At 41.0% G+C, this 26,015-nt stretch overlaps 1 protein-coding gene across 1 annotated transcript in view; it reads right to left on the bottom strand.

Annotated features, from left to right (window-relative positions):
- Positions 1–256: 256 nt before the first annotated feature.
- The window catches only part of LOC147881337 (NAD(P)-binding Rossmann-fold superfamily protein), a 36,862-nt gene continuing 11,103 nt past the window's right edge, over positions 257–26,015 (bottom strand). The window contains exons 4-6 of the mRNA XM_087369803.1: positions 4,427–4,509; positions 4,052–4,205; positions 257–617 (exon numbers count right to left, since the gene is read on the bottom strand). Of these exons, the coding sequence (XP_087225929.1) occupies positions 382–617; positions 4,052–4,205; positions 4,427–4,509 (473 nt within the window). The 3' untranslated portion in view covers positions 257–381. The remainder of the gene's footprint in view (positions 618–4,051; positions 4,206–4,426; positions 4,510–26,015) is intronic.

Below are 26,015 nucleotides of genomic sequence, written 5' to 3'. Positions count from 1 at the left end.
ACTTTAGAAGAAAATGCTAAGGATCACATAATTGTTCCTTAATCTATGCCTAAGGATCAATATGAATGGCTCAAGCTACATAAATGTACTAATTGCATTGCTATTTTTTAGCATAATGTGTGAAGAACAATGTCGTAGCTCTCAAAGTCAAAGTCAACACACGAGAGTCATCATAATCAAGAAAGTTAAGTTTTCTACAGGAGCACTTAACGAAAATAGAAAAGTGAGAGCTACAAAACACCAAAATTGGGTTGTTTACCATAAAACTTTGGACATAAATGTTTTTCTCATCAAGGTGAATGAAAAGAGTGAAGATGAATAAAAAGCAACTTAACGGTTTTTTGAAAAGTTGAATAACAGATTTGTTGGTACTATCAAGCCTTACCATGGAATCTCTTGCCTATCATATGCAAAAAATTTAGCCGAATCTTCCAGTTTAAGTGAGTCAATTATCTTGATAAGTTTTCCCACTGACAATTCAGGGCTGAAAAGCTTTTCTGGAGAAACATTGCGTGAATAAGGCCTTGACAAATCGGTATCCACTGTTCCTGGATGTAATGACACACATATAACAGGGTCTTTGCGGCGTAAACACTCAACCGCTAGCGTCCTTGTCACTGTACAGTGGAAAGTAAAAAACAAACGTGAAACACCCCAATATTCAATTAACTAACTCTCTCTCTCTCTCTCTCTCTCTCTCTCTCTCTCACACACACACACACACACACACACACTCACACTAATGTAATCACATCCCTCCACACACATGTATCTCAGTTTTTTTTCATATGAACTTCTAGTACCATAGCAAGAGGAGACCTACAAAGGAGGATCCAACCATCTTGAAGTGATGCGTAAAAGCACATATCCATGTTCCATGCATGTCTTCCCTATCCGTTCAGTCCTATTATCACAAAAGATCACTGTGGACATCGCCGAGCTAGTGGCTAAGAGCACCCTCAATCATAGACTAGACAACCCCCTTCCTCCTACATGAGATCAATGAGGATATAAAAGGAGAGCATGCCCTAGAGATCACTATGGACATCACAAGCTAGTGGATAAGAGCACCCTGGATGATAGAATAGACAACCCCCTTTCTCCTACATGAGATCGATGAGAATATATAAGGAGAGTAGGCCCTCTAGACAATTGAAATTCTTATGCTCCTCCATGGGTTTGCTTCCCAGTTTCCTTCAAGCTCTTAGGACAAACTGGGATCTTGCTACTGTATGGATCCCTTTGGCCCTCTAGACAATTGAAATTCTTATGCTCCTCCATGGGTTTGCTTCCCAGTTTCCTTCAAGCTCTTAGGACAAACTGGGATCTTGCTACTGTATGGATCCCTTTGTTCAGATGGAACATTTCTTAAGGTTTTTTTCTCCCTCTTATATCACACATGAATAGAAATTAATAGACAGGATATAGTTGAAGGGCCAAGGTGGGGGGCTTCCTTATTGCAACACAATCCATCTTTGACAACAAACAAGGCTTTGGAACCAAGACCAAGCAAACTTGTATGTGTATATATAGACCAGATCAGCATGAGTGAACCATGCCCAATTTTTCTTGAACCAAACAAAGAACACTTAAAATAAGTACCCAGGGTCATCACCCCAGTGAGTTCTCAATTCCAGAACAGCATTGATTACAGCATTTCTACCAATACATTAGCAACACAAAAGGCTTCGCAACAAGAGACTCTGAATTGCGGACAATAGTTTCAGGCTTATAGGTCCTCTGGACATCGAAGCTTGGACTTGCTACAGGAGAAAAAATTCTAAATTTGTCTCTCTGGATAGAGACTTCCAGCTCGTAATATTCCATGGGGCGAACCTTTATAATTAACAAGCTAAAGGCAGCATTCTCAAAACAGAGGCAATAATTGGCTTAAATGAAAACAGTACTCAAGGCTCAGCGCAGAAACAGTAATCTCTGACAGATTCAGGACAGCAATAAAAGATGGTAAAGAGAGCCTTTAATGCCTTGATCAGGTCCAACCAGTAGCTCTCAACGCAGGGATAAAATTAGGACAGAATCAGGGCAGCAAGAATTATACTGACGGAGCTGAAGTAGCAATTCAGAGCCTAAATTCAAGTAGAATAGCACGAATCTCTAGACAAGCACCCTCACAAAACAGGAATAAGCCTGACATAGGGTAAGGAGGCAGGCATTAGAGGCAGCAATAAGCCTGGCAAAGGTTAAGGAGGAAGGAGGCAGACATTAGAGAAGCAGAGAATGGCTCCAACAAGAGGGATGATGGAATGGGAGACGAGCTATGGGGCTACTGTAAGAAGAGTGTCACCTGGTAGGGAGGAGGCAGGATGGACTGATTTGGATGGGTGGGGAGGTTCTCTAGGGCAGCATGAACTACCAAGGATGACAGGAGAGGGAAAAGGGGGGGGGGGGGTGTTGTCATCCCCCTGTTTTGAAATGCTTTCTGCCCTTTAGATACGATACTGAAAGTTCTCTCGAAGCAATGCTCCATGACAACTGTCATTATACACACGGGATGCCATGTGATACCACTTTGTACCTTCAGTCACCACTACTCTTCTTAAAATTAGTCATATTCTTGAGCCACTTCACTTTCTTCTTTCAATGAGCAAATATGACCCAAGTCACTTTCTTCTTTGAATGAGCAGTGTTGCTCATCACATTGGGCACTTCTGGGTTGTATCTGCCAAAAGTGTTACATGGTGCACTAGTCTTTGCTCAAGGAAATGAAGTGTTTAAAAAAACAGATTTGTTGTTTTGTAATAATTGCAAAAATCAGGTGAAAGGACCTAGCGATGTAACACCATCGTAACTGGCCTGGTTACCAAGGTTTCCCTCCTATAAAAGCATGACCTATTGAATACACACGATAAACACAGAATACGTGACTACAACATGTGCACATTCTTGGTGAGGTTATCCCTAGAAGTATTTACAACATCCATTCTTGCCAGCTCATGGATTGTGTTGCATTTTTCATCAATTCCTCAATATGAGCAAACATCCTAATGCATTGTTCGTCAATTCCTTATATCCTATCCTCAATGAGTTATGAATGATCCCTTGTGTTTGAGTTCTCGAAGAGACATACGAGGGGAGGCTTGATCTCAATGGGACCTGGTCATCAGCCAGGATGATCCCAAGTCCTAGCTCAAGAATTGGAGCCCACCTAACCTAAATTAGATCACCACACATAGGTAACTAGGGTTGGGCCTTGTTATAACCAATTCCTCAATAATTGTGGCTGGACCTCTGTTAACCAATTCCACAGGACACCCCAGTTACACACAACATTTATATATAAGCAAATAAGGGAAAGCAGAAATAATTAAAAATAGTTGTTAACATAAATACAACCTTGTTTTGCTCCATGACAAGAACCACTATCCAGCACTCAGTTGATCATCTCACCCCCGCGTGGGATCAACTACCCGTTAGATCTGCACGATTGAGCCTTCACTAGCTTGAGAAGAATTAGGACAAAGGGAAATTGACACAAGTCATTGAGGCTTGGATAACTTATGCATACTTGGACAAAGGGATGACGCCCCATGATGAGAGATAACAGCATTGAAATTTAACCACATCATTGATTAGTCCCCTCTATGATAACCTGATGGAGCTCAATTTTGATCGAGATCCAACAAGAGATAGATATGGGTTACATATAGCCCAAGATCCAACAAGAGATAGATATGGGTTACATATAGCCCATGGTCCCTTTATGATCACGAGTGTATTTTTTAGCATGAGTTGTTAATTTAGTTAGATTGTTTCCTTTTCATGTTATAGAGCATCGAGGTTATTGAACTTATTTGGTTTCATAGACTCTTGAGGTCTCTTGTTTAGACGTTAATACATCTTTCTTTCTTTCCTTCTTCCCTTCTCATACTCACTCCTAGCATCGACTCCTAGGATTAACAACTATAATAGAATGAATCAAACAAACACATGCTCCATATTAGCGTTTCAGCTCTTTTGTACGACAACTTCTTATCTCAAAACATACAAAGAAGCAGATCTACAAGGAAACGGCCCAAGATTGCTTACATACATTGATTAAGTGCAGCTTTTGAAGCTCGATAGGCATACCAACCACCTAATTGGTTATCAAGAATTGACCCAATTCTAGCACTTATGTTTGCAATAACTGCTGCTCCTCTTCCAGTACCTTCGCCTCTTCCTAATTTGAGAAGTGGCAACATATGCTGTGTAGAAAGAGAGGTCATCTTTTTAGGAAAGAAACTTTTTTTAAAAGCATGCTGGTAAAGTATTCAAATTTTGCATAATGCACATTAGAATCCTCTATATAGCCTAGTAGTTTATTTTGCCTATGAAAAGGCTTAAGAGGTGTTGCAATGAGATATATCTCTAATTGTAATCTTCTCTTGAGCATTCAATTCGTTAGAAGGAAACTTCAAATCCATACCTTGGCAACAATTATTGGCCCAACTGCATTGGTTTTGTATGCACGCAATAAATTATCAGGATCCACCTTGTCTAGGCTAGTCTCTGTAGCCATTCCATCCACAAAAAGAGCACTCAATGACCTGTAGCAGCAGAGATTGAGCAGGAAAGAGACTTAACTCTTTTATCTTGTACAAAGGTCAGCAACAACCAATAATTTAATTCTCCCACATAAAGTTGTAGATTTACCTTTCGTCAATGATCTGTGAGACTAAGAACAATATACATTGCCACCTTTTAAAATGTAGTTTTCACGATATATTAACATCATTTTTTGAAAAGGCAAGGCAATTCTCCCTTAATCCAAGTCAAATGAACACATCCTAGATTCAAATTGCTATTTTGATGCAAAGGCGGATGCATTTTCCTTATTGACTAACATGTCACCTTTTGTAGGCTCCATCCACTCTCTTTTGTTCCCAAGTCATTTGATATTAGGCCATTGTTGTACAACATACATAACTAATCTATTAGGCTACTAGCCTAATATATAAAATTCAAATGCAATTGCAAATGCATCCAAGGACGCACAAGGGTAAAGGAGTTCTCACGCATGCAAACAAATAAAAGACTCTTACGTCATGCTGTTTTATACAAAGCCAAACCCAAAAAGGATGTGGCACAATCCCACATCCAACCACCCTGTGTTCATGATACATCGTGAGTGTTTGTATGAATTCCTTCAACTATTCTACTCCAACACTCAAGAACCTGTCAAGAGCATTGCAATGGCACTATGAGGTCTAGAATCGGTGCATTCCATCCATAAATGTTTTTTCAGCACCAACATGTATTAATTGCAGTGTTGTCAAACCATCGAACTACTGCCGCTCACTCGACAAAAAACGCTACTTGTTTTGCAACCATTTCTAAATCACTATTCTTGACAAAATTAATCTTCTTGAAAGACATACAAATTTTTATAACATATGCACAAACCAAAGGAAGCACGCACGTCTAGCTACCCAAACTTTCATGATATACTATGAGTCCCTTTTTTCCATAAAAGTGACTTCCATAAACTATTAAAAAAATCAGTACATGAGTAAAGACTTGAGGAATAAATACACCGCATGAAAAATCCTCGGTGGTGGCCAAAAATGCCAAAGTAAACTAGAGGAGGACTCAGATAAGAAAGGATTCTCTTTCCATTCTTTGAGAAAACTCCTCTTTGCAAATACTAATCTAGAAGGTCCTTGGATCCTCATACCAGGGATTACGTTAACATAATATCGTAAACGTGAACATGTTATTAACGTTGTGTACTTACGTTGTAAACTCACGTTAATAACGTGTGTATTATCATAACCGATCAAAGATTAACCGATAAACCGGCTATTTATTTATCCCGTCGAGATATTCAAGTATCCCACTAGACAATTTTATTCCCGATGGGCTATTGGAATAGCCCAGCGAGCCCCGCCAAGAGATAACTAAATCTCGATGAGCTTTCTTAATACATAATATAAACGTCCCCAAATTTGAAAAGAGTATAGAGACAACTCCTTGGGTAGCACACCCTTGCTAGGGCTGTTTGGTTGTTAACTGTTCTTAGAACTAAGCTCTGAAATGATTTGTTGATTGGGCCATTTGTCCTACTCTTGGGCTGTGTTGGTAAGGCCTTGATACAGACATTTCTTTAGAGTGTTGATGAGACCTAGCTTGTTACACGGATTGGGCTATTTGTCCTTTATTAAGCAAGGATAGTCCATGATACGCATTATTGCAAGGACCTTTGACACTCAGTTTGTTAATTGTAGAGTTTGTGTTTAGGTATTTGGGCCATTTGTCCTTCTTTGGGCAAGAGTAGCCCTAATATCTATTCTCATGTGTTGCTTGTGATTGTATGCTATTTGTTATGTATTGTGAGCTACTAGTCCTATTATTGGGCAGTAGTAGTCCTCGTGTGACGTTTCTGACATAGGTATTGTGCAGTGGATGAATCTTAGGTTAGTTGTCCTATAGTGAGTTGAGCAAAACTAATCCCTGAGGAGGCCATTCGTCTTAGTTACATTTATGTTTTGTTGTGTGGTTGACTTTTGGACCTTGTGTCCTATTCTAGGTAGTATATGTCCTAAAGAAAAGCTTACTATTGTGTTATTATTATTTGAATCATGTGTATCTTGTATTATTAGGCTTGTGTTACAATCTGCGTGCATGTATTTTTGAATAATAATTTTTATATAGGACCACATGTGAAGACAATAGAGAGGCTTTCAAATTATACATTGGTAACTCCAGAGAGAAGATTATTGACTACTACTAGGTCTCAAGTATGCAAAAACTTATGTTTTTTTGATTTTGCAATGTTTTAATTATTTAGAGTATATGTAAGTGCTATTGCCTATTGGTTTTGTAAAATGTTAGTTTAGTATTTGATTGTTGCATGTTCATACTGTAAACTCTATGAAATATGAGTTAATTGCTTAAATGTGTTCATGGAAAATCAGGTGATAAAGGTTAATGTAAAAGATATAGAATCCTTAGTCATTATTACAAGTTGAAAGTTATTGACTCTCGTGAGGGATTTGTGATAATTAGGCCTTATACTAAAACAAAGGAGTCAATGGAAGACGGTACAGATCCTAGTTTAGTGCAAGTCCGTCAGCCACGCTTGTCACAAGGCTCTAGACTACAAGCAATGGTTACGGAGTCTAATCCTAGTCAAAAAACGCAAAGCAAAAAGTTACCTGGTGCTAAGTGACAATTTGTCGATAACTTAAATGGCAAGTATTACGACTGGGTGTGTAAGTACTATAAAGTGCAAAAGAGTGGTGGAGCCCCACATATTAGAGATCACTTCTTTGGCAGTAATTTCAAATCAATAAGAAAATGCACCTATCCTAATAGGCAGAGACTGGCTATAAGGCTTAGGAAAGAAATAGCTAAGGAAGAAAAGAAGAAAGGATGTTGTCAAGGAACAAGGCTTGACATTGCTTTTGCATGCACAAACACATCACGTGATAATGTGGCCAGTGGGATGCACATTAATGTAGACAGAATAGATCTGAAAATAAAGACCGAATCAAATAATTCATAGTCCAATATACATGTCAATGAAAGGATGCATCAAAATAAAGATCCGAGTTCCTCTCAAATACCTTCTTCAATGATGAGGCAAACATTCCTGCATGAAATCTTTCAAGGGCCTTTATTTGAAGATGCGCAGTATGCACTTGCAAAGGTAATATTCTTCGTAGGATCGTCATTGTCGATGGTAGACAAGCAACCATAGAAACATGCATGGAAGAAGATTAGTGAATTCAGTTCTGGTTTCACTCCTCCATCTTATTACAATACCATGCATTCTTTGCTAGACAAATGCTATGAAGAGGTAAAAGAGAGAGTCAATCGAGTAGTCTTAAATAATCTTAATCTATCGGGATGTATGATTGCGAGTGACGGTTGGTCAAAAGTACATCGCCCTCTCATCAACGTAATGGTTGTCTCACCTTGTGGCGAACACTTTGTAAGAGCTGTTGATAGCTCTGGTCAAATTAAGATGGGTACTTACATAGCACACGTTAATGTTGATGTTATTAATAGTGTGGGAGCAACAAATGTGGTACAAGTGGTGATGGATAATGCAAAAAATTATCGAGCTGCAGGTGAAGAAATTAAAAGGATTTACCAATGTATATATACTACTGCTTGAATTTGATTTTGCGGGATTAGCACAAGAGTGATGATACACAGTGGTTCAAGGAGCCTATCGAAGATGCTCACAGAATAGCAAAATTTGTGCTTAATAGACAACAAGTCCTTGGCATCTTTCGATCACATATGAATTCAATGTTAAAGCTACCGGTGGAAAAAAGATTTGCTACGCACTTTTACGTTTTTGAGGCTTTGTTGAAAAACAAAGATCCTATTAAAGAGACATTCTCATACACCCTCTATAGAAGGTGGAAAGAGATTCAAAAATTAGTTGAGAAAGACTTGTTTTGGAAGAACGTAGGAGACACATACCATGAAATGATGCATGTGATATATGCTATCAGAGCTCTTGACACAAAAATGCCTAATGTGGAGAAAGTATGGATAATTTGGTGGGATGTATAACAGAGCCTGCAAGACCCAAAAATACTGAAAGAATCGATTGTGTCCATAGGGAGAATACCATACAATAGAAGAAAACGCAATGTGTTGTGAAAATATTTTCATCGAAGGTGGGTATCTGCCCATAGTCCGTTGCATAGTGTAGGATATCTTTTGGACTCGGAGTACTAGAATATGCAGCCTGAGACTGAACAAGAAGTCATGGATAACTTCTATTAAGTAGTCAATACGTTCTACCTGAACAAAGACCAAGCTGCTCAATGCATTTCAGAGTTTATCAAATATAGATTGAAAGAGGACAGATTCAACGGCACTTTTGTATAGAAAACGGCCAAATAACAATCAACATGAAAGTGATGGATGTTGAATGGTACGGGTTGTGAGCTTTTGAGGCCATTGACAATGCACGTACTTGCTGAATGTGCTTCAAACTCTAGTTCGAAGAGAAATTGGAGCACGTATAAGTATGTGCATAGTACTATTCGAAATCATTTGTTGGTCGATCGAGCTGAGAAATTGATATATATGTACTACAATAATCGTATCCTGTTAAACATTGAGTCTAGTGCCTACAAAGAGCAAGCTCCACCGTAGTCCTATGACTGTTAAGTCGATGAACAATTGGACGATGATGTGAAGATTCAAAGAGCAGTTATAACGGAGAAATAGATTAAAGACAATTTGAAATCAAAAGTTAATCAAAGAGATGCTTTGCTTAATGTCCAAGTACAAACAATCGACAATGAGGAATAGAATTTGTAGTCATTTCCAACATATGTCCATACTTTAAAACAAGACTTTATACAAAATACTGTAGGCTTTAAACTTACTTTAATTATCTTCAAATAAGACTTTATACAACCATGAAATTTTTGTGAAACAAGCTTTCAGACGAAGTAAATATCGCTGAGTAAGACAGACGAGACTTCATGGGTAACTATCTTTCCATATTTCAATGGCGGTACCCTAAGGAATATGGTAATGCAATTACCTTTTCGCAAAGATACATATAGGCGTATACATCTCAAGTTGAAGCAAGAAAGAGTGATCAGAAACCCGAGAGAGGATCCAAAAATTGAAGCTAATGACATGGCTAGATTACAAGGATTTCTAAACCATATTCCCTCAATTGTGCACACCCTTGTGGATGCAATGTTTGTTGTTTATACTACAAGGATTGTGCATTATGATCTACATGCTGAAAATATTATATTGGACTTTACGAGAGACCATTGTCATAGAGTAGGTGTCATTGATTGAGGTCTCATGCAAAAGGCTGGTGAGACTAGACCAGCTTCTAATTTTATTACTAGGCCCTAGGGAATGCATGAGGCAGAGTTCGAGTCGAGGAAAGCTGAACGTAATGAAAGAGGAAGAGACTGAGAGAGTCGGTGGCTCCGAAGATTTTGAATCCGACATGCTCCAATGCATACTCGAAGGCCTCCTATGTATACTCTCTCGATTGGATCATTAAGTAAATATTCACCTTTTGAAAAGAGTTTCTAGATGTATATGTGAAAGTAAACTACCGCTTGCATACAAATTCTGTTCGAATATCTCGTATAAATACTATTGCGAATCTTATGTTAGAAAAGAAAGTAACTACACATGTTGCTATGATTGATGCAAAAGAAAGAATGAGCAAGTTGAACATTAATTCATAGTTGGTCATGCGACCAATGATTAAAATAAACCCAAGACTATAGTTGGATATGTTGTATTTGAATTACACGCTTACATACAAATTCTATTCGAATATCTCGTATAAATATTATTGCGAATCTTATGTTGAAAAAGAAAGCAACTGCACGTGCTGCTATGATTGATGTGAGAGAAAGAATGAGTAAGTTGAATATTAATCCACAGTTGGGCATGCGACTAATGATTGAGATGAACCCAAGGCTATAGTTGGATATGTTGTATTTGAATTACAATGAACATATATTTGTATTGGACATTAAATAGCTACTATGCCTGTGGCACTATCTTATTCATGTACTTGTATCTATGTATTCAACTTTTCATTAATTGAAGTTTGTGATTGTTTTAAAATTGATATCTCCACATGACACTCATTGCTTTAAATTTAATTGATATAGACAAGTGTAAATTAAATTATTTAGATGATATTATTTAATTGATATCCAATTGTTTTAAATTTCTATTGTTTAAATTAAATTGTTTAAATGGACGCTCACTGTTTTAAGATTAACTAATAGTTATTTTAAATTGATATTATTTAAATAGTATTATTTAATTGATATTCAATTATTTTAAATTTCTACACATGACGCTCATTGCTTTAAATTTAATTGATATAGACGAATTGTGATTAAATTATTTAAATGATATCCAATTGTTTTAAATTAGATTATTTAAAAAATATTTAAATGGATGCTTATTGTTTTAAGATTCATTGATATTTAATTATTTTAAATTTATATTATTTAAATAATATTATTTAATTGATGTCCAATTGTTTTAAATTTCTATTGTTTGAATTGTATTTAAATGGACGCTCATTATTTAAGATTAATTGATATCCAATTGTTTTAAATTTGTATTATTTAAATTATATTGGACGCTCAATGTTGAGATTAATTCATATTTAATTATTTTAAATTTTATCACATTTTTGCTTGTGTACTTTCGATCTGTAGACACCTGTCATCACACTACATGCATATTTCCATGGTTGAAGAACAACACCCCGGATGTAACAAAGATAGGAAAAAAAGACAATTAACAAGAGGAGGTTGCAACAAAGGAGAGAGCTCAAAAAGCATTTGAGCGAATGCGAGTCTTAGCCCTGGAGATGGATCCAACCGGAGTGACGTGTTGCTGTCAAAACTAGCAAGGGGACCAACCCTGCATTCCTTCAATGGAAGAAAATCAAGAAGCAGGTTTTCCTTGAAGATGTGCATTCAATATAGTATCATTGAGCGAGTCTCGAAAGGGACGATGCAAGGTAGACAAGTGTACGAATGATGAAATGACAAACACTGATAGGATCTACCTCAAAGTGTTTAGACATCCCCTTATCACGTCGATTGTCTATTATTCTTTGTGAAAATGTTATACATGCAATTTGTCCGAGGCGAGGATGTGGACTTCAGCTCTAAAGAGTTGGTTCACAATGTACATGATCTCCGGAGGAAGACTATCACATTCACATGGGAAGAGCTGAATCTAGCACTTCAAGAAGCTGTCTTAGAGCTAAAGGTATATGCAAATTCTCTCCTCGAGAAATTGAGCCAATAGGAGACAGAAGCGAAGAGGTGGCATGAGTTTGCACAAAGTCAAATGCCACCTCGTCCAGTACAATCTCAAGCTAGAGATAACTGAGCTAAAGCAATTGGTGAAGCAACTTATAGAGTTATTAAAGCATCAGATTGACTCAACTCCTGAATCCATGACTGTGAAGCATCCGAAGGATGTCTAAACTGCAGTAGACGAAGACGTTGATTGCAATGAATGTTTTGCCTGCGACTCATTTAACTCATGGTCTGGATATTACAATGATAACGTAATCTCTAGTCAATTGGCTTTTTTCCCTATCTCTGTTACATTCGGGGTCATGTTCTTCAACTATGGAAGTATGCGTGTATTGTGATGACAGGTGTCTACAGAATAAAAAGACATGATGTTCAGTACACAAACAAATATGCGATAAAAATTAAACAATGAGAATTTAAAACAATTAAATATCAATTAATCTTAAAACAATCAACGTCCATTTAAATACCATTTAAACAACTCAATTTAAACAATATAAATTTAAAACAATTGGATATGTACAGAACAAAAGGACATGATGTTCTGTACACAAACAAATATGCGATAAAAATTGAACAATGAGAATTTAAAACAATTAAATATCAATTAATCTTAAAACAATGAGCGTTCATATTTAAACAATATAAATTTAAAACAATTGGATATCAATTAATCTTATAACAATGAGCGTCTATTTAAATACCATTTCAACAATTTAATTTAAACAATAAAATTTTAAAACAATTAGATACCAATTAAACAATACTATTAAAAAATGAGCGTCTATTTAAATATCATTTAAATAATTTAATTTAAACAATAAAAATTTAAAACAATTGGATACCAATTAAACAATATCATTTAATCTGCACACGTCTATACCAACTAAATTTAAAGCAATGAGCGTCATGCACAAATACCAAGTTTAAAACGCAAATACAAACTTCAATTGATAAAAAGTTGAATACACAAGTACAAATATATGTTCATTGTAATTCAATGTCTAGTACAAACATATGCTCATTATAATTTAAATACAACATGCCCAACTATAGCCTTAAGCTCATCTCAATCATTGACTACATGACCAACTGTGAATTAATGTTCTCGCTCATTCTTTCTCACATTAATTGTAGCAGCATGTGCAGTTGCCTTCTTCCGCAATAATATCTATACGAGACATTCGAACAAAATGTGTATGCAAGCGATAGTCTACTTTCACATATACATCCACACTCACTCAGTCTCTCCCTCCCTCGTGCTTCAGCTTTCCTCAGCTCGAACTCTGCCTCATGCATTCCTTGGGGCCTAGTAATAAAATTAGAAGCCGGTCTAGTCTCGCCAGTCTTTAGCATGAGACCCCAATCAATAACACCTACTCTGGAGCAATGGTCTCTCGTAAAGACTTAATGTCCTTTACTCTCTTGCTCCTACGCTTCTCTACCCATTGAGCATTCCATAAAGATATTCTTTCCATATCTTCAGTTGGTCATTGGAGTCCTAGGTCAGTGACATGCTTAGTGATATTTCCAATGACACTGAGACATGTGTTTGACTACTTCCGGGTGCCATAATCTTGCCTCCATCAAATTTCATTTTCCCTCTCCTTGAAGTCGCATCTTTGCCGCACTCAGTATTGCATGAGTTAAGTCATCGAGTGATGTGGCATTTTGAATGGTGCTCTTGATAGCAGTCGACAACATGCGACTTATCTCATTGACTAGCTCCAACCTAAGAGCTCTCATCACATACATCCCTTCTCTCATCTCTTCCGTAACTGACGTCACCCATTCTGTATACAAGACCCATTCACAATGAGACAAAGAGCATGCTTTTTGATAACAAGATTGTTGTAGACAAGAAAACAAGGATGTCAAAACATAAGCATAGTAAACACGTACACATATACTATATAAAAATTAAAACATGTACATGTTGGTCACATCATTATTTAAAGAAGAAAATATAAGTGAGTTCATTTTGCATGCACGTGAGCATCAAGCACAAATTGCTCGTGTAGATGTAGATTGTAGATGGAATGAGCATTGTTTGATGTCACTATAGTGCACGCATGAGAATGAGAATGTAAGGAGAGATGACACAAATGCCGAACGAACGACAAAGTGTCGAGCTCTTGCATAGAGACGAACCTAGTGTAACCACACGAATGACCGAATAAAAGACCAAGTGTCGAAATCCTACATAACTTAAACAAAGCCTACATAACTCCCCACTGCCTAGAAACGACACACACCGCCGACTAAACGACCAAGTGCCAAGTCCACTTCTACCTAGTAGTGCACACTTTTAAGAATGACACATACAATCGCATAAATGACTAAGTGCCGAACTATCCCTAGATATTGTTTGGAAAGGAAGGTGTTACGTCTCAACGACACACATGGCCAAAAAGATGACCAAGTGTCGAGGAGAGTAACATACCTATGCGAACGACCCATCTTGCCGAATGAATGATAAAAAACCGACAGCTAGGCACCATTAACAACACAAAGTCGAATCAAAACTACGAAATTAAAATTCAAAATAACATAATGATAAAGGTTTAAATTCTAAAGACTCTAGGACAAGCAGGTTATAGGGAAGATGAACGACAGGGAGCTCACCGTGGGAAGATGAACACCAAGGCCCGACACGAAAAGCTATTTCCTGACGGGCCTTGGCGGGATTTTGCCAAATCCCGCCGAGGTTTTTGCAAGTTATCATGTCACTGCACACCGGCTTGTTACCAAGCTCTTAATAACGTGATAATGTGAAGTTGTTATTAACACACATTATTAACGTAAAAAAGACCCGTGATTACGTAACTACTTGAACTCTGCCTCAAACAAGTAGCTATCAAACTATGTATAATCTCTGTTTCCAAATGCAGCACCGACTCTGTAAAGTATGGATATGTACATCCTCAATGGCCTCTATACATTTAACCCTCCAAATATGCGAGGCTGTATATTAACAATGGCTCTAGCATCTACGTGACCATTCAAGATGGAAGAAGTATGCGTCTCAACGACGCTCAGCAACAAGCTCTCACAATGAATGTTATGAGGTGAGAAGATGGCATCCATCTATTAATGCTGAGCCATTCATCACCTAATGAGACAGTAAAAGAATGAGCCTAACAAGGACAAGTCTTCCAAGGCTCATTTCCTAACAACCCTAATAAACAGATCCCCCTTGATAGTGTTTGTTGAACCATCTAGTCCACTCCAAAGAAAATTTTGGATTTGTTGTCCAATGCATCCTCATGAGTTGCAGCATCATTTTCAAACAAACCAAATAGTGGCTAAAAGTACCTTGATAAGCACCACTACTCTAGATGCCAAATCCAACCTCTAAAAAAGGAATTTCTTCTTGCTACTCTCTAAATCTAAATGGATTGTCATATGGTCTACCAGCTCACTATCAAGGAGCTTTTGATCCTATCTAAGGGAAAGCTTCAAACCTAAAATTTCAAAATGAGATCTAAGAAGAGACCCATAGCCTTTACTATAAATAGGAAGAGAAGGGGAGCAAGAGGGCCTCCCTATCAAATGGATCAAAAAATCTGAAATCTATCTCCTTTGGCACCCCTGATAAGAACTAGCTATGGATTAACCAATATAGAGAGGACACCCTTTTGACCCAAGAATCTAAGAAGCCTAGATGTAGTAAAGTGCCCTCTAGGAAGCCCCAATCAATAGAGTCATAGCAGACTAGAATAAAAGGAAGTAAATAGGACAAGGGGATACATTAGGTAGGAGAATTAGTTAGAGGTCAACATCTGTTGATGTCCCCAAGAGAGAGAGGGCCTTGCTTGTGGGTGTGCCTACCCACTGAGTGAGGCTAGGATAGATGAGGGAGCACCTATGTTGTGGGTGTGCCCGCCCCTGTGAGAGTAGGATTGTGTGGCTTTCTAGTGCCACGTTGGCCATCGAGTTTCCTAGGACAAGTTTGGAGCTCTGTGGGCAGGTCTGCCCTAATGTGCTACCACAAGTCAACCCTTAAAGGCACCTCTAATGGGCCCTATATGAAGGCTGTGGAGCAAAGGGGTGGCGTCGGCCACCTTAGCTGTTTGCACCCCCCCATAAGCTAGGGGGTGAACCCCCTTTATAGGGCTAAGGGCAACGCTAGTGTTGGGTGGGCCCACACATGCTGGTTGGCCCCTACAGATGGGGGTCCGCCCCTTCTAGATCGGCCGACTAGGAGGGGGGGACTGCCTATATATAAGCCCCCCATTCTCATAGTTTCTCGTCATTAGGTGGAGCAGCATAGCTAGCTCAATTGAGCAGTCCTGGAGCAGCATTGCTAGCCTTGTACAACAATGCTAGGATAGGCAGTGGAGCAGTTCATCCACCCCTTTGTGCTTCCAGTTGGTGAGCTTGTTGAGCTGTCCAACGGAGCTCTCAAGCAACTTGTTTGTGAAGAGGTTTTTCCCTTGTACCAAGGTTTATTCCAGAGATCACTTGCAGTTCTCTTGTGCCTTTCTCTCCTTCTCAGTGTGGTGTGTGTGAGGTGTGCTCTCTCTCTCTCTTCTCTTCATTTCCACTCTACTTCTCACATCAACTCCATCATACGATTCCTCAAAATCCAAAACGAGAATGGCTACGTCTTATTGGCCCACTTAGAACCCTCCCAATATAACAAAATTTAAGAAAAAATACTCTTGCCATACACAAAGCCGATCTGTTTGGCATGAATTAATTCTAAAGGAGAGGGCTCTCGTCTAAGGCTGATTGCCTTGGCTTATAAGCAATGCCCAACAAAGTAATTGGTCTCCATTATACCGTCAAGGTTTTTTTCTTGTTTGGAAATGAGGTGAAGAAAAAGATATTATATAATAGAGAAGAAAAGGAGGAGGAAGAGACAAGAAGAACAGCCATCATAAGACAAGGAGAAAAAAGAACAATCACAAAAGAGAAAGGAGACAAGAGATGAAGAAAGAGGAAAAAGGAAGAGGAAGGGAAAAGGAGAAGCAAGGGAAGAAGAGGAAAGAGCCATCATAAGACAAGGAGGAAAAAGAATGATAACAGGAGAGAAAGGAGACGAGATGAAGAAAGAGGAAAAAGGAAAAGGAAGTGAAAAGAAGAAGTAAGGTGCAGACAATTAACAATAGTAAGAGGAGTTGAACCAAAGCCTTAGCTATCCCAAAAATAAAGAGAAAAATATTTTATTTTGACTTGGTCAAAGAGTATTGACTTTGATCTTAGTGATTTAACTTCTATCAACTAGAAAGTTTCAATCTTTTTATTGTGTTTCCTTAGTTGCATGGCGGGGACACCCATAGAGGACTAGGATTAGTCCAAAAGAAGTAGAATGCATGCATTTGAATCTTTAACGCGCAAAATGTGCTTGGTGGTGTTTTCTTTGTGGCAAGTGCATAAAAAGGGCTAGAATTCCCATATTTTAATGAGAAAAGGCATGCAACAGTGGATGTGCAAAGTGCTAGAGGAGCCATCGCCAAAATTTCAAATTTCCCAACTCACACAGGTTCAAAGTTGATATCTTTTGCCGCAGTTAGAAAGCAACTTGATCCTTCTAGCCAGGTTAGCAAATTTGAGACGTATTTGCTATGTTATATTTTGTGATTTGCTCTAGCATCTTCTTTGAGCTCTGTGCAAGCTGAAATTTTCATCAAATGATTGAATTCAACCTTCGAACGGGGTCAGGGGTCTCGGGCGGAGGGTGAGGGGGGGGTACTTCTGGCCCCTAGTATGTGTGTTCTCTCCTCCTTTTCCTCCTCGTTTAGTTTGTTAAGATTGCCAAAAGAAATTCACTATTGTTTTCCCATCAAATGAATCTACCAGATGCATGTTTACCCAATTCGAATTCTTCTCTAGGGTTTAAATGCTGCAATTGAGGAATTTGGCCACAATTTTACTGAGAAGTGCTGTGTTTTACGGTTTTTGGACTGATTACAGTGGTATCACAGCTCCGGATCAGTAATTTCCATGGTGGTGCCGATTGCAGCAAGTAATCGAAGTCCAGAAGACACACACAGGGTGCAACAAATTCGTTTCGCCATTGTTTTTGTAAGGGAGAGAACCTCTGGTGCAATTTCGAATCAGTTTTGTACTGATTTTGTGCAGCCAGCAAATTCAGGCTCTTGATCTAGCTGAACTGGCACTTTCTAAGCATTGATTTGACCCATCCAGGTGGGTTGTGCTTTTGCTGTCCACAAATTGTCTTCGCAGCTGGTGTAAGCGGACAAGGATTGACTTGGGAATTCATTCGTCAATCAAGGGGAGGAGGTCGACTCGAACACAGTGAAGCTCTATCCGTCAAATCTTGCTGCAGAGGGAAGGAAAGACCTCTTTTTTCTAGAAGGAAAAAGAGGGCTCAAGGGGAGGGGGGCTGAGAATGAGCGGGGGAAGGGGCTGAGAGGAGAGATGGCTGAGAAAGAAGGTGCTGAAAGGAAGGATAGGGGAGGAGGGGTGAGAGGAGCTGCAAAGGCGGTGGAGAGGGTAGGAGAAAGAACTAGAGGGCTAGGTGAGGAGGATAGGAGGGCTAGGGAGAGGTCGAGGGAGAGTAGAAGCTTGGGGGGGGGGGGGGGGGGGGGGCGCGGCGAGGGGGGTTGTTGTGTGTGAAGAGGGGGGGTCAGAATTGCAGATGGGGGAGGTGGAGAGAGTGAAAGGAAAGGTCAGAGGGAGAAGAGCAACAGAGAGAAGGTGAGAGAGAGAGAGTGAGAGTGACACTCAAGATGCGGGTGTGAAGTGATGAGCCACACCACAAACTCTTAAGTTTTATTAGGATTAGGTTTTCCCCCTATGACTGTCTTAAGACAGTCATAAGTGTCATATTTTTAACAAAGGGGTGGCAATGTGCCTTTACCCCAACAACCTCCCACCTAAAGGCCAATATGCCTAAGGGGAGAAAAGAATAAAAATTACAGCAATATACAGTTACTGTATACAAGACCATAAAATAAGAGTGGTCTCATCCTAATCCCATGTTGTTGCGGCAATGTGCAAACCCCTCTGTAGGCAAGCTCTTAGTGAGCAAATCTGCAGGATTATCATCAGTATGCACCTTCACAAGCTCAAGTCACTTGTCTTCCTGTGAAATGATATTTCACATCTATGTGCTTGGTCTTCTGATGAAAGACCGCATTCTTTGCCAACATGATAGCACTCTAACTATCACAATGCAAAACTGGCATATCTCCTGTAATGCCCAAGTCTCCCACCAGCCGAGTAAGCCATATTGCTTCCTTGCAAGCCTCAGTGGCTGCAACATATTCAGCTTCAGTAGTTGACAGTGCAACGCATTTCTGCAACCGAGACACCCATGATATAGCACCTCCTGCAAATGTGAAAATATAACCGGTAGTAGACTTCGGGTTATCTACATTCCCTGCATAGTCTGAATCTGTAAAACCATGCACCAATGCATCCTGCCTACCATAGCATATGCACAAGTCTTTGGTACCCTTGAGATACCTCAAGACACCTTTCACTGCTTCCTAGTGCCGCTTGCCTGGATTTGCCATATACCTGCTGATGACTCCCACCGCAAAAGCAATATCCGGACGAGTGGCAACCATGGCATACATCAAAGAACCAACTGCAGATGCATACGGAACCTTGGCCATTTCAGCCTTATCATCATCTGATCTGGGGCTGTCCTTACTGCTGAGTTTTAAATGTGGAGGCAACGGGGTACTAATAGACTTCCCCCCCTCCATTTTAAACCTCTGCAGTACTTTGTCAATGTACTCCTTTTGTGACAGAAACAAAAGTCCCTTGGACCTGTCACGAGTAATCCGCATGCCAAGAATATGGTTTGCATCACCCAAGTCTTTCATGTCAAAAGACTTATGCAGTTGTTTCTTCAAAGTACTAATCTCATGCTGAGATTTACTGGCAATCAGCATGTCATCCACATATAGAATGAGTAGCATCAAACTGCCATCCTTTGCCCGTTTGGTGTACAAGCAATGATCGGTCTCACACCTATGATACCCTCATGAAGGCATCAAACTTTTTGTACCATTCTCTTGGTGCCTGCTTGAGTCCATACAAGCTCCTTTTGAGCTTACACACAAGCTGCTCTTTCCCTTTAACAGCATATCCCTCTGGCTGACTCATGTAGATCTCATCATGGAGATCTCCGTGAAGAAAAGCAATCTTCACATCCATCTGACATAAATCCATGTCCTCATGAGCAACAAGAGCTAACACTGCTCTCAAAGTAGTCATCTTGACGACAGGGGAAAAGATCTCATCAAAGTCAATGCCCTTCTCCTCCTTAAATCCCTTGGCAACCAATCTGGCCTTATACCTCAGTAAAGCATTTGAATCCACTTTGACTTTGTAAACCCACTTGCATGGCAAAACCTTTCTGCCTGCAGGTAGCTGCACCTAGTCCCATGTATCATTTTGAAGTAGGGAGTCCATTTCAGATTGCATGGCTTTCTCCCACTTCCTTTTCTCTGTTCTTCCCATAGCTTCCTTGAAGCTGGAAGCTCACCACAATCTGTCAGCATGATAAAATCAGCCACATTATTGGCTCCTGGAACAAACCTGTCAGGAGGCCGTTGTACACGGGTGCTCCTCCTAACAAAACGATCCGGATTAGAGCCTGTTCGTCATGCATGACGGGTGGCTGTACCACCATATCTGGCTGTTCTACAGCCCCATTTGCTGGCATATTCAGTGGTGCATCATTGGCAAAATTATCTGGCTGATTTTCAGCCTGTATACCCTCTTGAACAGGGTTATCTGCAGCAGCCTGCTGCTGCATATAAAAGGGCATTCTTTGCTGTCCATCATCATCATAAATAACCCTCCTGTATTCCACACGGGATCCCATAACCTGTACCCCATTTCACCTTCGTCACCATAACCCATGAAGATGCATCTGAGAGACTTTGGCTCCAGTTTGGTGCGCAGTTCTTTGCGTACATGAGCAAAGCACTCGCAGCCAAACACACGTAAGTGCTTATATGAGGGTGGCTTGCCAGACCACACCTCCTCTGGCACTTTCAACTCCAAAGCCTTGTTTGGCGACCTGTTAATAATGTGAACTGCTGTTTGCACGGCTTCTGCCCAAAAGCCATGGGGCAATGCAGCATAAGACAACATACATCGAACCTTCTCCTGAATAGTTCGATTCATCCGCTCACTTACACCATTTTGAGATGCATTATGAGGGGCTGTGAGTTCCTATTTGATGCCCTTAGCTTCGCAAAACTGCACAAAAGCATGTGACACATACTCACCCCCATTATCGGATCTGAGGCATTTCAGCCTGCGACCTGTCCGATTCTCAACCTGAGCGACAAACTTCTTGAAAGCATCTAAGGCATCGCTTTTATGCTTCAAGAAATAGACCCACACTTTGCGTGTGGCATCATCAATAAAAGTAATAAAATACTTTGCACCCCCTAGTGATAACTGTGGCATCTCACACAAATCAGTGTGCACTAGATCAAGCGGTGCTCTATTCTGGGGAGTTCTCCTCTTATGAGGAGTCACAGAATGCTTGCCAAATATGCAATGATCACAAGTAGGCAAATCTGAAAAAGAAAGAAACGGCAGATAACCCAAACGTGACAGTTCTTGCATTCCTTTAACAGACATGTGTCCTAACCGGCTATGCCAAAATGAAACCTTTGGCAACTCGGTTATGGCAACAACATGATTACCCACACTGGAAACATAAAGAGGGTACAAGGTATCACTCTTATAACCCTCAGCCACTACAACCTGGCCATCAGTAATCACCCATTTGGAATCCCCAAATGTGGTGTGGTAACCACTGTCATCCAACAAGCCAGTGCTAATCAGATTTTTCTTGATTTGCGGCACATGGCGAACACCATCAAGCATAAATGACCGTTCATCAGGGAATACTATCTGTATACTGCCAATCCCTGCAATCTGACATGCATAGTTGTTCCCAAGGTGAACAACTCCATGAGTCCCTGTGTAAGAAGTAAACCACTCCTTATGAGGAGTAACATGAAAAGAAGCACCTGAATCCAAGAGCCAGGTGTGCATGTCATGGCCATCAATAACCAATGTCTGTGCAATTACAGCAGAAGAACATAATACCTCATGTCTGTCACTGTCACTGTCCTCTGCTGCAACATTCACTGCATCCAAGTCATCTACCTTGGCCTTGCCTTTGCCTTTGCTTCCACTGCCTGCATCCTTTGCTTCAACCTTCTTGGCTTTCTGATCCCGTATAAACTTGAAGCACTTAGACTTCACATGTCCCTTCTTGCCACAATAAAAGCATTCAATATCCTTTTTACCACGGGACTGACTGCGGGATTTGGACTTACTAGCAGATCTCCCCTTCTGCTGAGTCCTGCCTCTTTCCTGTACCTGCAAAGCATTTGAAGACTTGCTGCCCGCATTATTTTTCTTGATCATCTCCTCCATGAGGAGAGAGCTCTCTACATCAGCATATATAAGAGTGACATTCGAATTAGACAAGGTGGTCTTGAAAGTGTCCCAACTCTCAGGAAGGGTACACAACAAGAAAGTAGCCTTGAACTCCTCATCAAGGTTCAACCCCTGTGCAATCAGCTGTGTAAAGATGGCATTGAACTCACTCAAGTGTGAGGTCATAGCTGTACCTTCCTTCATGCGAAGATCAACCAGCTTCTTCAACCAATACACCTTACTGGCTGAACTCTTTTGGGCATACAACTCTGCTAGCCTCTGCCATACACCATAAGAGGTCTTTTCAGCCTGAACATTGTACACAAGAGAATCACTGAGAGTAAGCATGATAGCAGCCCTCGCGGACAGATCTAGCTCCTCCCACTCATCATCTGACATCCCAGATGGCTTGACACCCTTCACCCTTATGGGCTTAGAAATCTTCTTAAGCAGAAGTACATTCAAACACTGTTCTGCCCATAATGCATAATTGTGTGCCCCTTCCAACTTCTTTATGTTCAGAATTGATGATTCACTTCCCCCTGATGCCATATCAGATAAGGAAAGTACCTGACTCCCTGTAAGTCAAAAAAGGACTGAATAAAATTCTGATTTCTCAGAAAAAACCTGCTCTATCAAGAGCAGGAGCACTCACAATAGTGCTGTTTTTACTGTCAAAAAATCTGCAGCAAAACAGAAAAAATTTCCCTCCAGTTACTGTACCTTCTGACACACTGTACCGTGCTCAAATAGGCATAAAACAGTAATTTCAAAATGCTGCAGCTGTTCCACAAGTGCTTTAACAGTGCATCATCAGCTGACAAAGCACAAAGCACTGCTGTCCTGATCACTTCTCCCACCTCAGATGAGGTATTGCACTGATTTTATATGCATAAACCACTTGTCATACACTGTTTTGTTCACTGAAAAAAAAAGGCTCCAGACTCTTCAGCCTGTCACAAACCTGCAACAGAAAATGGGACAAATCCCAAACAATCACCCTTCTGCCAAGGGGATAAAAGGCATCTGAAGGTCTCTGACAGTAACCCAAGTGCTCTCAATCAAAATCTGGGCAAAAGCCCCTTGATTTGACACCTGTACCAAGTGAAGAACACCTCAACACTGAGGTAGCATACAAAATGTAGCGCTCTCCTGGCACTTTCACCTGACAATGCAATGCATAAACAGCCCTGTGTACACAATAACAACACAGATCCCAACGTACAGAGACTGAAGAGAAAATCTTTTGAGCACTGTCAACGATGGACAGTTAGGGACCGAGTAAACTCGATGCGCCCTGGCCAAGCATGGCTCAACTGAGATTTTCAAAAAAATGTCGTACACAAAATGTGACCTGCAAGAAATGTCACTGAGTACACTGCGGAAACAAGACTAATGTGGGCTCCCTGGCTCCACACTGCCTCAAGGCATACACTGCATAAGCTTCCAGGCAAAAGCCCTTTGAAAATGTCACCCAAAAGCTGAGATTTGCACTCAGCAAAGGCATAAAAGTCCTCTGCAAAATCAAGGAATTACCTTCCCAAAAAACAAGATAGCTGTGCAATCAACCACACACTGTGGTATTGGTCACCTCAAGCACGAGGGAGACGAAAGTACTTTCTGTACTTTCAAAAAAACACAGTTTTGAGAACTTAAAAATGATCCTGAATGAAGAGCAGAGTGCTCTCTCTCCTTCTCTTTTTCTCCCCAAAAAAAAAACCGATGTACCTGCTGTACTTTTGTACCTTTGTACCGGCAGCACTGTAGTACCTGCTGTACCTGTGTACTTGTGCAGGGTACAAAAAAAAACTTTTCGGAAAAACAAGCCTTCCTTGACGCAGATCCCTGACGCTGCTCCCAATCGAACGAAGACACCTCACTGTCGTAGTCTGTACGGCGGTCCGTACAGTACGGTCGACAGTACGGCTGTACGGACGACCGTACGTCCGTACACGACTGTACGGCGAATGGGCTTGAAGCCCAGCTGATGCCCGCGCGCTGCCTGTGCCCACGCACGCGATGCCTACGCCCGCGCGCTGCCTGCGTCCACGCCCTGCCTGCGCTCTACCCGCGATGCTGCCTGCGCGCTGCCCGCGCTGCTGCCTCGTCGCCCCGCGTAGCTGTGCCGCGCTGCAGCCCTAGCTGCTTGCTCTATGTCAAGGGGGCACAAGTCCCAAGGGAGGTAGAGGGTATGGTAGGCAGGGGTAGAGGGGGAAGAGAGGCTGGCTCTGATACCAGTTGAAAGGAAAGGTCAGAGGGAGAAGAGCAACTGAGAGAAGGTGAGAGAGAGAGAGTGAGAGTGACACTCAAGATGCGGGTGTGAAGTGATGAGCCACACCACAAACTCTTAAGTTTTATTAGGATTAGGTTTTCCCCCTATGACTGTCTTAAGACAGTGATAAGTGTCATATTTTTAATAAAGGGGTGGCAATGTGCCTTTACCCCAACAGAGAGATAGGGAGGGGGTTGGGAGAGAGCAGCAGGGGGGGGCGCCTCCAGCCCGGGAGAGGAGTAGGGGGTGCGGGGAAGGGAGAGGAGCTTGGAAGGGGCAGGGGAGGAGCTAGGGAGAGGGAGCGGGACAGCAAGGGGGAAGGGGCAGGCTGAGGGAGGGAGGGGGAGAGGCTGAGAAAGGGGCAGCAATGGAGGGGGAGAGGCTGAGAGGGGGCAGCAAGGGAGGAGGAGGAGCAGCTCTAGGTAACATTTTGGGTGCCCTTTTGGGGCCATTTATTGCCCCGAGTGGCAAATTATTAATTATCTTGTCCCATGCATGATCTTATCCTAAGCAGACTTCCATGTACTGCTAGTTCTCCAAGTTAAGGGACTGGCTCTCGTGGACCCTATGGTTTGGAGACTGACCTACACAGCTCGTGCCTGATTGACAAAATGATTCTACTGTTGTACGAGTAATGCATTGATGACAAGCCCACACTGCACCTCAGTGCCATGGCGCATGTAACATATGCTGACAAATGTAGTCCATCCAACCTCTTTTGGCAAGGCCTCTCAGTCTCTCCAACCTTACTAGCTCCAATCTGTGTATCCCAATTCTGTGCATAGATATCTGCCACAGCTAGCACCTCTCTTTGTTCTCAATATGTTGCAATCTCACTGTATAGATCAGCCAATGGTGAGATCTGTAAGAAACGAATGTGTTGCTGAGCAGCGATTGTGTATTAGCAGACAGTAGTACAAAGATCTTTTGTATCCCGTTTAATTCCTATCAGTATGTATCAGAACTGTCAATGTGTTCTAAGCATTGCATTTACTAAAGAGAGACTTGTACAAATCAGCAACTCCCCCTTGCCTTCTTTTTTATCAGTCTTAGCAAGCAATTGCCAAGAACCTGCATGTATCGGGTTCCCAAGTTTCTGCTAGGAAGCTATGTCTACCTAATGGATGAAAGGTCCAATCCCAGGCCCGCAACACCAATCGTATCCTCTCCAGTTCCAAAACACCAGCTCAAACCCTCCACATAGTGCATGGGCGCTCCCCCTGTTTTTGGTGGCGGAAGTGAGAGAGAAGAACAGGTGGAGAAAGGAAAGGAAGTGGGAAGGCAAGGGGGAAGAGAACAGAAGAAGAGGAAGCAGAAAAGCGAAGAAAAACAGGAAAAAGAGGAAGGGAAAACGAGGAGCAAGCTTAATGCCAACCTTGAATGTAAGGGGGGCAGCAGCAAGAGGTGAACCGTACAAAAATGGGCAGCAAGTCATGATGGGTAGGGAGGGGGGCAGCATACCTCACTGATAAGGGTATGAATGCAAACATAGTGCACAGGGATAGAACCCATCCATCTGTAAACCAAATTTAGTCCAACATTCACAAGACAAAAGA

This window comes from Dipteris shenzhenensis, chromosome 31 (genome assembly GCF_047967505.1).
Source record: "Dipteris shenzhenensis isolate YYH24624 ecotype China chromosome 31, Dip_SZ_1.0, whole genome shotgun sequence".
Lineage (NCBI taxonomy): Eukaryota > Viridiplantae > Streptophyta > Polypodiopsida > Gleicheniales > Dipteridaceae > Dipteris > Dipteris shenzhenensis.
This window is presented reverse-complemented; position numbering and strand designations above follow the sequence as displayed.